General features: G+C 35.5%; 3 protein-coding genes across 4 annotated transcripts; 1 reads left to right on the top strand and 2 right to left on the bottom strand.

Annotated features, from left to right (window-relative positions):
• Window positions 1-1,348: 1,348 nt before the first annotated feature.
• On the top strand, window positions 1,349-2,844 carry LOC119995506. Its single transcript, XM_038842026.1, has 2 exons — window positions 1,349-1,866; window positions 2,385-2,844. The coding sequence occupies exons 1-2, from the start codon at window positions 1,349-1,351 to the stop codon at window positions 2,842-2,844; spliced, it is 978 nt and encodes a 325-aa protein (XP_038697954.1).
• Window positions 2,845-4,317: 1,473 nt separating this feature from the next.
• Window positions 4,318-6,392, bottom strand: LOC119985333. Its single transcript, XM_038829609.1, has 4 exons — window positions 5,864-6,392; window positions 5,186-5,494; window positions 4,821-4,916; window positions 4,318-4,683 (listed from the first exon to the last, which is right to left on the bottom strand). Exons 1-4 carry the CDS (start codon window positions 6,377-6,379, stop codon window positions 4,585-4,587), a joined length of 1,020 nt encoding a protein of 339 aa, XP_038685537.1. The 5' UTR covers window positions 6,380-6,392; the 3' UTR covers window positions 4,318-4,584.
• A 2,686-nt stretch (window positions 6,393-9,078) lies between these two features.
• LOC119987146 (ultraviolet-B receptor UVR8-like) lies at window positions 9,079-15,137 on the bottom strand. Of its 2 annotated transcripts, XM_038831941.1 has the most exons (11): window positions 14,977-15,137; window positions 14,738-14,882; window positions 14,480-14,614; window positions 14,328-14,388; window positions 13,873-13,991; window positions 13,226-13,311; window positions 12,885-13,086; window positions 11,955-12,008; window positions 10,939-11,052; window positions 9,812-9,868; window positions 9,079-9,594 (listed from the first exon to the last, which is right to left on the bottom strand). In XM_038831941.1, exons 1-11 carry the CDS (start codon window positions 15,006-15,008, stop codon window positions 9,391-9,393), a joined length of 1,209 nt encoding a protein of 402 aa, XP_038687869.1. In that variant the 5' UTR covers window positions 15,009-15,137; the 3' UTR covers window positions 9,079-9,390. The 2 variants fall into 2 exon arrangements, with proteins under 2 accessions (XP_038687869.1, XP_038687875.1); XM_038831947.1 differs by lacking the exon at window positions 9,812-9,868.
• Window positions 15,138-16,481: the final 1,344 nt, after the last annotated feature.

The raw sequence follows: 16,481 nt of genomic DNA, 5'->3' as shown, positions 1-16,481 counted from the left end.
TCGTTAGTTTTCGTTTAACTCAGACAATTTTTCGTTGATAAAACATTTATATGGTTGATAATATAACGATTTCAATGAAGTGGGTTTCTCACCCAACAACTTTAACCATGGCTAGATGTATAGCGCAGAAGATGTTCGACCAATCGTAAATGGCAGAAAGTTTACACTTACACTTCACCATTCTGTTAGTGTAATAAAAACTCCAGTAAATATTTTTCGTTGCTAAACTTGTGTATTTTCATTGCTAAACGTGTATATTTTGGTTGCTAAACGTGTGTAATCTCGTAGCTAAATGACTGTATTGTCGTTGATATCGACAGCTTTTTTAGTTGATAACTGTTTTACTTTTCTTATATCATACCAATTGCAGTTATTTCGTTGATAACTGTTTAAATTTTCGTTGCTAAACGTGTATAATTTATGTCTGTTTCGTTGATAACCCTGTTACTTTTCGTTGAGTTATTTGGTTGAATACTCACTTATTTTGTGATTCAGAAATGGAAGAGGTTAGCATATTGGTTCGTTATTGTGGGTCTTGGGAAAAGGTTGGTCTCAGTTATGCATATAAGGGTGGGAAGAGTAAGGGCATGATCATTCCAAATGACATTTCCTACAACCAATTATTGGATATGGTGTACGAATTGACGAATATCGATCGTCGGACACATAACATCCAATTGAAGTATATTTTCAATGTCCATGGTCCAACTGAACCTGTTGAGATTGAAGGTGACAGGGATGTTCATTTTTTTGTACGATGCAACAGCGACAAGAACATACCTGGGACATCTCTATGCATTTCAAACACTGATAGAGAGGTATATGATGATGATACTGAGGTAAATTTTGAGTTAAATGATGATCGATATGATATTGCAGATACAGAATTGTTTGAAGAACCTGATGATCGACAAAAACTCTTTTTGTTGTTCGATGCAAAGTAAGTGAATGCAAGTGGTGGCTTCGAGCAACGAGAGTTGATGACACTTGTTTTTTCGTCATAAAGGTATATCGTGACGAACATTTGTCTTCTTCTTGTTTTGAATTTCATGAAGCTCGTCAAGCAACAGGTTGGGTTGTGGGGGAATGCATTAAGTCTAAATATGAGGGGGTTAGTTGCATTTATAGACCAAATGACATTGTCAAGGATTTTCAGAGAGTGCATGGAGTTTCAATCACTTATGGGAAAGCTTGGAGGGCTAGAGAAAGTGCCCTACATTCATTACATGGTACGCCAGAACAATCTTTTGCTGAACTTCCCTCTTTTTTTGCACAATTGGAATCAAACAATCCAGGAACGGTTACACATATTGAGTTGGATTCTATCAATCGATTCAAATACTGTTTCATGGCCATTGGACCATCATTAAGAGGTTTTCGTACTTGTATAAGACGTGTAATTTGTGTTGATGGAACTCATTTGAAAGGTAAGTATCTTGGAACATTATTTGTTGCCACATGTTTGGATGGAAACAACCAGGTTTATCCTTTGGCTTTTGGAGTAGGGGATTCAGAAAATGATGATGCGTGGACATGGTTCTTTGAAAAATTGAATGGAGCTATTGGAAGCATGGATTCACTTGTTTTTATATCGGATAGGAATGCAAGTATTGAAAAAAGTATCCGGAGAGTTTTTCCAGAGGCCATACATGGTGCTTGTATGTATCACCTTGGTCAGAATTTGAAGTCCAAAAAGTTTAGTGATTCCGTCATCCCTCTATTCTACAAGGCAGCAAAGTCATACAATAAGGTGGAGTTTCACCATATCATGAATCAAATACTCAGATTCGATGCAGGTAATGTTTTCAAGTATTTAAGTGAAGTTGGTTTTGAGAAATGGTCTAGGGCTTATTTTCCTGGACAACGGTATAACATCATGACAACAAATATAGCTGAATGCTTAAATGGAATATTGAGGGATGCTCGAACCTTACCTATTACGAAGTTGATGGATCATCTGCAATCTTTATTACAACGATGGTTTCATGAGAGACGATCAATAGCTCTTGAAATGAAAGGTGAACTGACTGACTATTACGATAAAGTTGCAGAAGAAAGAAGGAATAGGTATTTAAAGTAATTTAATTCTCATTGATAACCTTGAGAAATTTCGTTGATGATTTGTTTATTTCGTTTAGAATTTAGTTATTTTGGTTGATAAAACTTCGAGAATTTTCGTTGATGATTTAAATATTTCGTTTAGAATTTTGTTGTTGTAGTTGATAAAATGTATCGTTGATAACTTTGATGATTTTGGTTGATGATTTATATATTTCGTTGAGAATTTTGTGTGTTTCGTTTACTAAAGTTTCGTTGATAACTATTATTTTCTCGTTGACTATTACAATTTTATCGTTGATAATTAAAATTTTGAAACTTTTCAGGGCTAGGGTCATGACTGTGGAGCCTATTAGTATAAATACTTTTCTTGTTAAAGATGGTGATGATGGAGGACAAGTGGATTTGGCCAGCAAGACTTGCTCCTGCAGAGTTTTTGATATTGACCATATACCCTGCATCCACGCCTTTGCAGCATGTAGAGTTAGAAAATTACCAATAATTTCATTGTGTTCGCAATATTATCGTACTGATATGCTGCTGCTGGCATACGCAGAACCAATCAACCCTGTCTTGAACACAGACGCTAATGTTCTAACTGAGGAATTGAGGGTTGTCTTACCTCCAGAAACCAGGAGAAAAAGTGGACGACCAAAGAAACGTCGAATTCCATCATCCGGTGAGCAAATACAAAAAAGAAAATGCAGTCGTTGCAAACAAGATGGTCACAACCGTCAAACTTGTAGCGAGCCCATTTGTTTACACCCTAGCACGTCAGCACAATGAGTTATGATTGAACTTGATCGTTGGTATTTATTTGTTAGGCTATCTCATGTTTCGTTGATAACTATTACTTGTAACGTTGATAAGTCTTATTGTTTCCGTTGGTAGTTATGTTATGGTGCATAGTTTTTCGTTGATAACTATTATTCGTAACGTTGATAAGTCTTATTGTTTCCGTTGGTAGTTATGTTATGGTGCATAGTTTTTCGTTGATAACTATTATTAGTAACGTTGATAAGTCTTACTGTTTCCGTTGGTAGTTATGTTATGGTGCATAGTTTTTCGTTGATAACTATTATTCGTAACGTTGATAAGTCTTATTGTTTCCGTTGGTAGTTATGTTATGGTGCATAGTTTTTCGTTGATAACTATTATTAGTAACGTTGATAAGTCTTATTGTTTCCGTTGGTAGTTATGTTATGGTGCATAGTTTTTCGTTGATAACTATTATTAGTAACGTTGATAAGTCTTACTGTTTCCGTTGGTAGTTATGTTATGGTGCATAGTTTTTCGTTGATAACTATTATTCGTAACGTTGATAAGTCTTACTGTTTCCGTTGGTAGTTATGTTATGGTGCATAGTTTTTCGTTGATAACTATTATTCGTAACGTTGATAAGTCTTATTGTTTCCGTTGGTAGTTATGTTATGGTGCATAGTTTTTCGTTGATAACTATTATTAGTAACGTTGATAAGTCTTATTGTTTCCGTTGGTAGTTATGTTATGGTGCATAGTTTTTCGTTGATAACTATTATTAGTAACGTTGATAAGTCTTACTGTTTCCGTTGGTAGTTATGTTATGGTGCATAGTTTTTCGTTGATAACTATTATTCGTAACGTTGATAAGTCTTACTGTTTCCGTTGGTAGTTATGTTATGGTGCATAGTTTTTCGTTGATAACTATTATTAGTAACGTTGATAAGTCTTATTGTTTCCGTTGGTAGTTATGTTATGGTGCATAGTTTTTCGTTGATAACTATTATTAGTAACGTTGATAAGTCTTACTGTTTCCGTTGGTAGTTATGTTATGGTGCATAGTTTTTCGTTGATAACTATTATTCGTAACGTTGATAAGTCTTACTGTTTCCGTTGGTAGTTATGTTATGGTGTATAGTTTTTCGTTGATAACTATTACTTGTAACGTTGATTACTCAAACTGTCTTCGTTGGTAAATATAGAATATCATATATATAAATGAAATAATTACAGTTGTATATATTAAATAAACATAATATGTTAATCAAATAGAAATTACATTCTCATCGTGCCCATTTTCCATGTCTCGACTGCAAATTTTTTCCTAATAAATCCCATGTCCTCAGGTTTCAAAATGGTCACGTCCTTATCGGCTGAGAGAAACTCTATGAATTTTATACAGAACATGTCGCAGTCCGAACTGAACGAAAAAGCAAGCGAAATTAGGTCAATTATTTATTAGAAGATTATTTATTAAAGGAATATAAAACCTTACCCATTTTGTTGTTGAGGAACTTCAGGTTGACGCTCTATGGTCCATGGAGATTCATCGTCGATGACGTTGGCCCGCTTCAGCATCTTGGGGATCAATGTTGCAATGGATTTCATTTCATTACTAAATGTCTCCTGTCTGGTGTGCTTGATAAGTGAATCATAACAAATGATCCTCTTTTCTTGAAGGTCTATCACACCAGCAGCCCAATGATCAGCAGTTATATTAATTGGGAAATAAACCCTATCCAAATTGGACCAAGAGACCATATTTTCCTAAGATCCGTCAACAAAATGCAGTAGAAGATCATCACGGTCCCAATGTGAAGGCTCATTGTTCTCTTCGTGCAATTTGTAACGGATGTTGAGATATGTCTGGAAAAAAAATTATATTTAAATATCAACGAAAAAATATTTATGTTATCAACGAAAAAGTGTATATTATAAACGAATAGTGTAATATAAATGTCAACCTAAACATAGATAAAATCAACGAGAATTAAAATACTTACATGAAAAGGTGTATCCATAATCGCACATTTTTGTCTGAAAATATCAGTATTCTCAGACATTCTTTTACGAATGAACTCGAATGCAACGTCAAGATGCTGCAGAACATATTTATATCATTATAAGAAATAAAGTAAGTTTATCAACCATAAACACCAAAACAAATACAGTTATCAACCAAATCTATATGCATATATCAACCAAATCTATATGCATATACCAACCTAAATAAAAGCAGTAGTCAACGTAAAAGTAATTCAGTTATAAACATAATTTAAAAACTTTCATTAACATAATAACTAATTTATAAATTTCTATATCATTAACAGAAAACGTAATATACAAATTAAGAGTTATAAGTGCGTACCGTGTCTAGTAGCCACTTGCTTTGGTCGATGATTGTATCAAACCAATCCTTTTTTGCATCAATTGTTTTTAGATCAATTGTCTTATCATGATTGACCAATCCCCTGATCAACGAACTCACAAGCAATCCCATCTCAAATGTATCATCTGACTTTTTAACTGAACTGACATCAGAGTTAGCTCCAGGGTTCTGAATGGGTTGCTTGGCTTTCTTTGCCTTCTTTAACAAGACACCTACATTCCCTTCACAATTAAATGTATAGTCTTGCTCACTTTCTGAGTGTGTGTTGACCATTTCAAAGACTGTAACCTGAAGATGAAACAATAATATAATATAAAACATCTAAATTATATTATCAACGTAAATAAATAAAATACCAACGTAAATAAATAAAATACCAACTTAAATATATACAATACCAACGTAAAATTATACAATACCAACGTAAATATATATAATACCAACGTAAATATATACAATATCAAAGTAAAAAAATAAAATATCAACGTAAATATATACAATACCAACGTAAATATATACAATATCAACGTAAATATATACAATACCAACGTAAACTATATACAATACCAACGTAAAATTCTCAATAACAAATAAAACATATAAATTGTAAATCATCAAACTTCACATTTTCATTATAAACCAGAAAAATATAATTACCTCATCCGCCTCCAATATATCGTTGACAGTCTTGGACTTTGGTGCCTTAGTTGATGACCATTTCAACATTCTAGGCAACAAATTCAGATCAACACAGTCTGCAAAACTTGCTGCAATACTTGGAATAACCTCGTATACCCATAGTTGGAAAGCCCAAGGAAAGCCCAATAGATTGTACCATTCAAAATCATTCTGCTTGGCCTTAAATTTGTCGGACCTTCCAACAAGACAATTAGTTAGGGACTGTATTGTCTTCTTGTAGGACAAAGTCCCCCATGGGTACTTGTTGAACTCATCAACATAATCAACCAGATTCAAGAAATCAACATCAATCAACAGCTTCACATCTCTACCTAAGAGTACATACTCAACAAAATATACAAGTGCCAACTTATATACATCTTCTGGATCTTGGCACTGCATAAAAGTCCTCCGTAACTCTTGGCATGAAATATGATAGCTTCCATTGAAATACTTATTCTGCAAGCCCACCCTAGGTTCACCAGACTTCTCCATCTCTTTCAAATATAATGAGATGTCTGGTAGGGAATGACACCTCAATCCAGTTATGATGTTAAATTCCCTTATTGAAAAACTAGTTTCTCTTCCACCAATCAAAAACACCAACTTCCCTTTCTTTTCATCCTCTTTTGATTGTACTTGCCGAAGGAGGAGTTGGTGTACAATCTGTGGAGCCCATTTAATGTTTTTCAGTTGTAAGAAAGTACCAAAACAGGTTCCCCTAAACAAAGTCAGCTGATCTTCGCTCAACTTACTCCTAATATCGCTTATTGTTTCATGTAACTTTGAAAAAGAAAGAACCTTGGCACCAAATCTCTCGTTGATGGGAATCTTGTATGCCATTTTATGTCAAATCTGCATGAATATGAAAGGTGGAAAATAAGTTTATCAAACATAAACACAAAACCAAAACAGTTATCAACTAAATATATATGTATTTATCAACGAAAAAGTCATACAGTTCCCAACGAAAAAGTAATAAAGTTATCAACCTAAAAGTAATACAGTTATCAACCAAAAAGTAATACAATTATCAACCAAAAATTAATACAGTTATCAACCAAAAAGTAATACAGTTGTCAACATAAATAAAAACAGTTATCAACGAAAAAGGTACAAACTTTCATGAACAGTACAAGAACTTTCTACGTGTACTGCAAAACTGATAACAACGAACATGCACGCCTTTACCAACGAAACCCAACACCCTATAACATATATATTACACGCATGACTGTACTGTTTCTCTAACCTCTTCCAAAAATCTCATACATATGAACGAATATTCAAACACCGTAAATCCATGAAATGAAACTAACCTTAGAGTCGCGTTTGTTGTTGTTGTTGTTCGTTCGTAAAAAACCAGAAGAAATTCCAACAAATAATATTCTCGGAAGAACGAAGAAGTTGAAGGAAGAAGATACAGATGTGAGAGAATTTTTTATGCTCGTGTGTGAATAAACGAAGAAGAAGATGAAAGGACGGGTTTTACGCAATTCGAGACGATAACTGTTGACTTTTAGGATTTTGAACTGTGCAATGGGTAATTTTATCTTTTCCTTTGTCAAAAGGGTTATATTTAAGTGTTTTAAAAAGATGGGTTAGATTTGAAAAATGTTTATAAACGAGGGTTATTTTTCAAAAAAACCCTTACGCAAAAGGCCGTCTTTTTTCTTATATTTTTCATAAACCTCATGAGCCTCTCTGTCTTTGCCTCAGTGTAGATTGAAGTGAATATCGAGCGAGTTCTAGTAATGGCGGTTGGAAGAGATGGTAGGGATTTTATGGGTATTCTTTTAGCAGTGAACTTGGTGGCTAATGTCATCATTCTCGGACTAGCTGGATGGTCTCTTGACAAATACATCGATGGTGAACAGAATCACCCACGTATGTCTCTTTGGTTCAATTTCTTCTTCTGGGTTTTGTTAATGACCAAAAAATATTGCTTCTTTGACTTTCAAAATGTGTAAAAATTAAAAGACTGTTTTGTGCATAGATTTGGATGGTAATACAACAACGAGCTTTGTATTGATGTTTGCCTTAATAGCTGGAGTGGTTGGGGCTTGCTCAGTGATAGCTGGGATCATGCATTTTTATGCTTGGAGAAATGAGAGTTTGGCTGAAGCATTTTCTTTGGGAATCATTTCTTGGGCTCTTACTGCTCTAGCTTTTGGGTATTACATCCAATCCTAACATCATATACACAAAGCAGTATTATGCGTTAATTTCTTATGTGGGACATGATTAACTGTTATTCTATTAGGACTTAATCATGACCTGAATCTGGTATCATTGTGTGCTAGTCACCTAACTCTTTGCAAATGCAAGAGGTTGTAAGTTGAACTCTCACATCCAGTAGTTTTGGAAATATGTTTCTTGCACTGATTCCTTTTTCTTTGTGTTGTGTTATTTGGGCGTCTCAAATTCAACTCCCACGCTGAGTAGTTTTTGAAATATATTTCTTGCACTGATTCATTTTTCTCTGTGTGTTGTGTTGTTTGGGCGTCGTAAGTTTAACTCCCATGCCCAGTAGATTCGGAAATATATTTCTTGCGCTGATTTCTTTTTCTTTGTGTTGTGTTGTTTGGGCTTTTCTTGATGCAGACTAGTGTGCAAGGAGATAATACTAGGAGGCACAGAGGAAAGCAACTGATAATAATTTTTTTGAATCCCATTGCAGCCTTAAATAAGTGTGTACATATGCCTCATGTAGCTAATTAGATGTTCTTAAAATTCTTGTATCCATTTGAGATTGAGATTCGGATTCGTTCATTTTCTGGCCAAACAACCAAGTACAATGGAAGTTGATTAAACAGGACATTTTGGCTTGATTTGCAGCAAACATTAGAAGCATTTATCATAATAGCGATGGCAAGTCAACTGCTACATGTGTACGTTCTTCATGCTGGGATGTTCTACAGCAAATACGGGCCTGATTATCGCAGTTACAGCAGCAACCACGGTGGCGGCAATGGTTTCGTAGAAACGTCTCGCGAACCTCAAAAGATTGATACTGAGACCATAACCTAAAAGAGAGTCCTGTACATTTATGCCCTGGTTTGTGAATGCTGAATTTGCTAATAGAGCTAGATATGGTTGTGTAATTTGTGTTTGAAATACACTTTTGTATGGATTTCATGTGGATGTAGCTGGTAAGAAGAGATAAAACTAGTTTTGCAGCAACATAAGAAGCATGACCGACTGTTCTATTATGCTTTCTCAATAATAAAAAACATTGGTTCTGATCCCTTAACGTGGGAGATTACAGATTCTAACGCCCACTTTGGCGTGATTTGACATTATTTTCATAGTGGGCGTGATTTGACATTATTTCCGTACTGGGTTTTCATCCAGTACTTAACCTAAAAGAGAGAGAAAAAACAAAGCAAGCATGTTGCCTCAAATATCGACCTTCTTAATTCCCAATCTGTCCTATGCATATTAAGGGGTTATGAGATGTCTACTACACAACCCCAATCTTAGCATTGTCACTAGAATTTAGTATTCTATGATTGTTTTGAGTCATCAATCTGCCATTCTGCAATTGTAAGGGTGTGGCGTCCTCCGCAAGCAACAAGTTTAGCAATCCAATGTCCGTCAGCACCAGCATCAGCATCTTTTGGAGGTGGAATGTTTATAGGCACTTCCATTGGTTGGCCTGTAGTTGCCTTCCTCCCATATCCAAGTCGCCCGTGGTCACCTCGACCAAACTGCAGTAAGAAAACCCATCAACAAAAAATTTATTTTGAATTGCAAGAAGAGATCATTCATTATGACAATTTAAGCTTGCCAGTTGAAAACACCAAGCACAGATCAAGGGAAGCAAAATAGAAGACATTAATGCCTGGTTGCTTACTATTCGATGAGGTTGGAATTCAATTCCATGACTCCCATACGATTAGTACAATACATGTTAAATATACGTACCGAAAACATTCGTCCATCAAGTGTCAAAGCAACCGAATGAGTCCCACCACAAGACACCTGGATTTGAAATAAATCAATCATATGCTAAAAGGTTTAAAAGTGAACCAATGAAAGATACAAGCCACAAACTACTTGGCAACACCACTATTTACAGGAGACCACAATTAAAGCACCAGTTCGCAAATCAAAAGCATTCTTGTATGTTTATACCAAGTAGACTCAACTTCAACGATTGTATATATTTTCATTCTATGGTTATAAAACTCTTTCTAATATTACAAGGTAACCATGATCTTAAGCATATAAGTTCACAGTAGGAAGCACGGACGCTCCTAAAATGGCGACGTGTCCGTGTCGAACACTCCTCGGACACGAGTCCAAGCTGTGTTGTTTTTTCTTAAATTTTTTAAAGATGGACACTTCCCGGACACAGCAATAGACAACATACAAGTTACACAAAGTCAGTAAGGTTTGAATCACAAGTCTGGAATCTTCCTTATCAACACCACCCTAAAATGGAAGTATACATTATCAACACCAACCTAAAATGGAAGTATACAGAAATTATACTATACTAATGTACGTAGATTTAATTTTAAGACACTAATTTCAAGATCATACAGAGTTAGTAGTTGTAATCCATTACATGCTTTTGTTATCTTGAAGAGAACCCATAAATGATTTTTATTCAAAAAACCTTTTTTGCAATTAAAAGTGCTCTTATCTTAATCAAATGAGAAAGAGTTGCACTACCTTAAATAGTTGTTACTTGTTAGGGTTCAAAGATCAAGTGAAAGTGAGAGTAGAAAAATATTTGTTTGTGTTATTTCTTACATATGACATATATATATTATTTATGTATGCGTGTCCTTGCCATGTCCGTGTCCTGCAAATTTTGAAATTGCAGTGTCAAAGTGTCCGTGTCGTGTCATGTCCTGTGTCCGTGTCCGTGCTTCCTGTCTTCACACAATTGTCTGTATGTGTAAGACCAGACCCTCAGTAGCAAACAATGTGGCGCTCTTTTCGTATATGGGTTCTTAATAAAAATGTACCTTTTCATAAATTGATCTTGGTAAAAATGTATCCCATAAGCTATTAGAAAGGTTATTTCTTCACATTGTTGTTACCTGAACAATGTCCTCCCCTGCCAAAAGATTAACCCTCTGAGGCAACATTTTACTGCTCTTGTCACTATCTCCAAATCCAAGCCTCCCATGTTCCCCTCTTCCCCAGCCATACACCTGGAACGAAGGATATTATATGTTATCTATCATAATGATTTAAAACTTGAACAACCCATTCATTTTGTTAAAAAGGGCTCAGGCAATAGGCATAGCAGGGTTCCATGTTATGCCGTTTTAGACTTAACAAACAAGAGCACTTCATAATATTAGCTAAAGAGCATGCGCCTAGTCCATGGGAAGTATACAATAGGGAGAAAATAAAATAGAATAAATAAAATAAAAAAGAAGTAAAGCTCACACGCAGACACTCACTTAACTTCTTGTATTTTAATTGCCTATAGAGAGTTTCATAGACAAATCTCTGAAAAGGACAATTAAAGAATATGAGCTCATGTGGAGGTTGTTATATATATGATGCACTGCAATATGAAAAGAGATTATCCACATTTACCGCAAAAGGGACAGTAAAGGGTTGATTTGTAAACTTGAATCGAAAAAGGCTTTAAATCACGTCAATTGGGATATGCTGATGGGACTTTCGTGAAAGATGTGTAAAATGGATCAAAAAATTGAATTACTACTCCTTTTTTGATCACCATAAATGGGAAAGCTTCTAGGTTTTCCACTCTAGAAACACTCTAATACAAAGAGAGCTGATCACCTTTTTTTAAACCATCCTTGTGATGGAAGTCCTGGGAAAAATTATGATGAAGGTAAAAGAGGGAAGTTATTTGGAAAGGTTTAAAGTTAGTGAAGGGAATAACTTTAAAGATCTCATCTTCTCTTTGTTGGAGATGCACTCTCGTGTTTTAAAGCTGTCACAGGGCTTAGAGTTTATCTGACAAAGGGACATTTGTTTCCATAAGTGGTGTGTCAAATAACGCTCGATGGCTAAAATAATGGGCTGCCTTTAAGTTTATTATGATTCCAATTAGTGCCCAAATCAAAAGTATGCATACCTCTCCATCATCAGTCAATGCAGTTGAATGCCATCCTCCAGCAGCAATATCAACCTAGATTTCCATACAAAACGCCTTAGGGATATGAAATAGTGGAAGAAGTGTCTTTCTTATGCTATAGCCATCAGAACACAAAGCAACCACCAGAACAACAACTATCTAACCATACTTCAGTAACCAAAATTAAAGATTAGTAAATTTGAAACAGAGCCTATTGATCTTCCAATATGCTAGTTTCAACAATTCTCGTTCTTTACATTTCTTCCTAGCTGCTTGGCCTGACCAAAAAGAGTTCAAGCAATAACTTCCAGACCAATAAAACAAGACATATATAAAAAAGCAAAAAAGTTTGATGCACTGCTAAGTGAGAAAAAAACCTCATAGGTCAGATCAAAATAACAGCTATGACATCTTTATGCACAGATAAGTGAACAAAACCCTCCTCATCCCCCTTTCCTGACTTGCTTAGAACCATTCTTCAATAATTTCAGGCCCACCCTGAAGGCAATATGGTCTCAAGACTTTAAAGAAATTCACCAAATGCAGTCCAACACCCAATAAAGTTGGTCACAAATTGAAGAAGTTATCCTAGTCAAGGAAAGGCACAATTTTTACTCTAAATCTAGTACAACTGAAAATACATTTCACGTTGCTATTTATTTGGCTGACCAAGAAACATTGAATCTTTTCTATGGGCTTAGCAATTTGGGAAAACCAAAGCATAATATTGTTTTGAATTTCTGAGGGGTTTTGAGGACAGATTACCTTAACTTGTTCTTGAAACTCAGAAGCTAACACCAAAAAGAATGTTGCAGAAGTTGAAAATTCAGACAAAATTGAAAATCATGTTAGTATTGTCGGTTTCAGTTGTTTGTGGGAAAAAAAATTTTGGCAAGAGCTGACAAACAGTAAGAAGGATATGATACAAACCAAGTTAAGACCAGCAAGCCCTTGAACAAGAATAGGCTGTGATCTTGGTTGGGTATCCCCGGTACCAAGTTGTCCATACTCATTATTACCCCATGCCCATAAAGTTCCATCCTCTTGAAGGGCCAAATTATGGAATGCCCCCACTGCAATAAGCTTCACCCTTTCAAGGCCTTGTACTCTCACAGGAATGGAAATTTGTTTTCTGTAGAGACCAAAAGGAAAAAAAGAAAAGAAAAAAGAGACAAAGAAATCCATAAAGTACTCTCATGAGGATAGTAAAAAGGAGAGACACTAGACATGCGTGAGATGAGTTTAGGGAATTCAGCCAAAAGGGACTGTACATGTCACCAGGAGGCCACGGTTGACCCCAAGTCCATACATGTCCTTCACGTGTAAGCACCACAGAGTGAGTACCACCAGCAGCTACCTGTTTCATCAACATTTAGAATTCGCTGAAAATCCATGTAGGCCTCATATTATCTATCTCGGTTCCAAATGCAAAATCCAGAATCAGAGAAGTAGAGCTTACAAAACTGCAAAATCATGCCACTTCCTGTCTGAGAAATCTATATTTGAATACTTTTATAGGGAAATCATATGACTGGGCCAATTGTGCATTAATCAGCTCTCCTACACAAAAATGCAGCTACGAATACTTCGTAAAAGAACCCATTCTAGGAGAAACTACAAAAATAACTCAGGAAAAATTTGAAGTTACGCTACATAAGGAACATATAGAGGATGCCAAATACAGTCACCAACTTGGTTTCCTCCACATAACAATTATGGAGAAAGTTTGCTCCAACTCCATGTGTATTACATTCTTTTTATGTAGAAAAAAAAAAAGGTTTTTACAGGGACTTTGTACAGTTTTAAGCTAATATATATTTGAGTGAGAAAAGGTCAAGTGACTTCTAGCATGGAAAAGGTCAAGATGCAATCAGATTTTACACATGCCAACTACCATTGAAATGTAAAAGGTAGTCACCTGGCGAACCACAAGCTTCGATGCACAACGATGGGGAATCACAATATCCCTTTTCAAGGGCCTGCCAGTGTCATCCTTCCTTTCAGGTTCTTCACCACACTGACCATACTCATTGCCACCTGCACCATATACATGTCATGCCCTTAGGTTCATCGCAAATATACCTAAACAATCTCAGGCAACAAGGCAAAGAAATTGTCTAACTGTTTTCTTACCAAGAAAGCAGATGAAAGTGGTGACAAATTAGTACATTTATTGTTTCAAAATCACGCACACGTTAAATATGCAAAATGAGCTATACAATTTATCAATAATTGAAGCATAATTTATTATTTATGTACTGTTTTCTTTCCATACACTTACCCAACAAACATACAAAGAAGACATAAAAAAAGGGGTCACTAACAAAGGAGAACATTAAAAAATAAAAAGAACCAACTTGATTATAGTATTACCCCAAGCATAGGCTCTGCCTTGATCGTCAACAGCCAAACAATGCCACCCACCAATAGCGGCCTGAAATTACAAATCCGAAACTCATTCTAAAAAAAATTACAGAAGAAGAACTCTTTTCATGTGGCCAATAATCTTGGTAGTGGAATTTTACCTGAACAATATTGACATATGCGAGAGCTTTAACCTGGCTAGGAATGTTCTCTGTTTTAGGGTGTGCTTGGGAGTTTTGGTTAGTCTCAGGCGGGTGCCCTAAGGTCCCTCTCTGGTTCCAACCCCATGTGAACAACTATTACCCAGTTCATTCAAAGCACACACACAACACACGTAAGGACTTGTCTAGTACAAAATAGTCGCTCATCAACACACACATAGAGTAACATTTTATTGAATCAGGAAGACAAAAGAGGACCTTGCCGTCGTCGCAAATGGCGAGGGAGTTTCGGCTTCCGGCGACCACGGAGCGGACTTTGTAGGGCTCAAGTCCTTTGACGACACAGACCCACTCTTTCTCTTCGTTGCTGCCGATTCCTAGTTGTCCGTCTTCTCCTGAGCCCCTGAATATCGAGAAATAGAAGGCATTAGCGGGTGAAGCAAGTACATAAACTACATGGATACACATATGTAAGAAGGGAAGACAACGAGAGATACCAGGCGATGACGGAGGAGATGTTGGCAGCCATGTTAGAGAATGACTTCAGTGAATTCAGAGTCTTGAGAGAGAGAGCTGAGACCGTGTAGAAATATAGGCACTGATTTAGTGCCTTGTGGACGTGGTGTTTATATGTAAATTCGATTCCCTAAAAGTGACAAACCTCTAATGTCCGAATCATGGATGATGGCTTTTAAAGCCACTACAAAAAGTTTTTTTCTTTTTTTTTTTAAAAATACATCATGGATGTGTTTTGATGGGGTATTACACTATTACTATTACCGATTCAACAATATATTTTTTATCAAATAAAAATCAAATTGAATTGGATAAAAAAATGAAATTATTGACTATTGAATATAAATTGATTTTTGTTTAGAAAAAAAAAATTATTGTATTCGTAAATCCGATCAAAACACAATTATGATTTTTTCAACACTATTACTATTACCGATTCAACAATATACTTTTTATCAAATAAAAATCAAATTGAATTGGAAAAAAAAATGAAATTATTGACTATTGACTATAAATTGATTTTTGTTTAGAAAAAAAAAATTATTGTATTCGTAAATCCGATCAAAACACAATTATGATTTTTTCAAAAATAAAATAAAATTGCAGTGGTTTTAAGCCACTCAAGCTGAGTCTTATGTCAATTCCCCCAATCATGGGTCAAGCCACAAGATTTGTAAGTGTGGATAAACAAATAAAGGTCATGCAACTCATGCCTAGTCAGCATAACATGTGACATTAAGATGGAAGACCTTGTAAGGAAAAGGATGAAGTTCGTTGAGACGAACCAAATCTCGTTGAAAAAGAATGGCAAGGAATTAGTTGGAATCCCAACAACTATGTGATCTCATAGGTATGGCAGGAAGTTCACTAGAATAATAAAAGCACATTTACGATCTACCGGAACATATAAAACCTAGGAGCTGTCTACAATCAAGATCACCAAATTCATTAAGAAATCCTACTACAACAACCCATAAGGCATCTAAAACTAAGTAAAGGTTGCAAGATTAAAAAAAGAGAGAGTACATAATATAATATTCTGTGAGATTGAAATTCGTGACTGCTGCCCCTCGCCAGATACGCGTTTGGATGATGCCTCCTTTATTTCATCCCCAGCATCATCCTAAAACACAAAACAATGAAGACTGTAAGACACCATATAATTGCCAGGGTGTTTAAGGATCACCAAATATATGCCATCTAAACTTCCTACAAATTGAGGAGAAGAAACAGAAAAAAAAAAAAATACATCAAGGGTAATAAGGAAGTAACAAACCTTAATATCATAAGTCCAAAGTGTCAGATTGTCTCGGAAAAGTTGCATGATCAATGTACGATCCTTGTATGGAACTTGCATGTAATCCAAATCCCCCTACTACAAGTATCAAGATCTTTTTAGAGATCAAAGTACTTCTAACTGAAAGAAAAAAACAATCATTTTTTTCTTCCCTTTTCTTATGCTAGGGTTTTCATTTGAAAGAAAAAT

This window comes from Tripterygium wilfordii, chromosome 3 (genome assembly GCF_013401445.1).
Source record: "Tripterygium wilfordii isolate XIE 37 chromosome 3, ASM1340144v1, whole genome shotgun sequence".
NCBI classification, from domain to species: domain Eukaryota; kingdom Viridiplantae; phylum Streptophyta; class Magnoliopsida; order Celastrales; family Celastraceae; genus Tripterygium; species Tripterygium wilfordii.
This window is presented reverse-complemented; position numbering and strand designations above follow the sequence as displayed.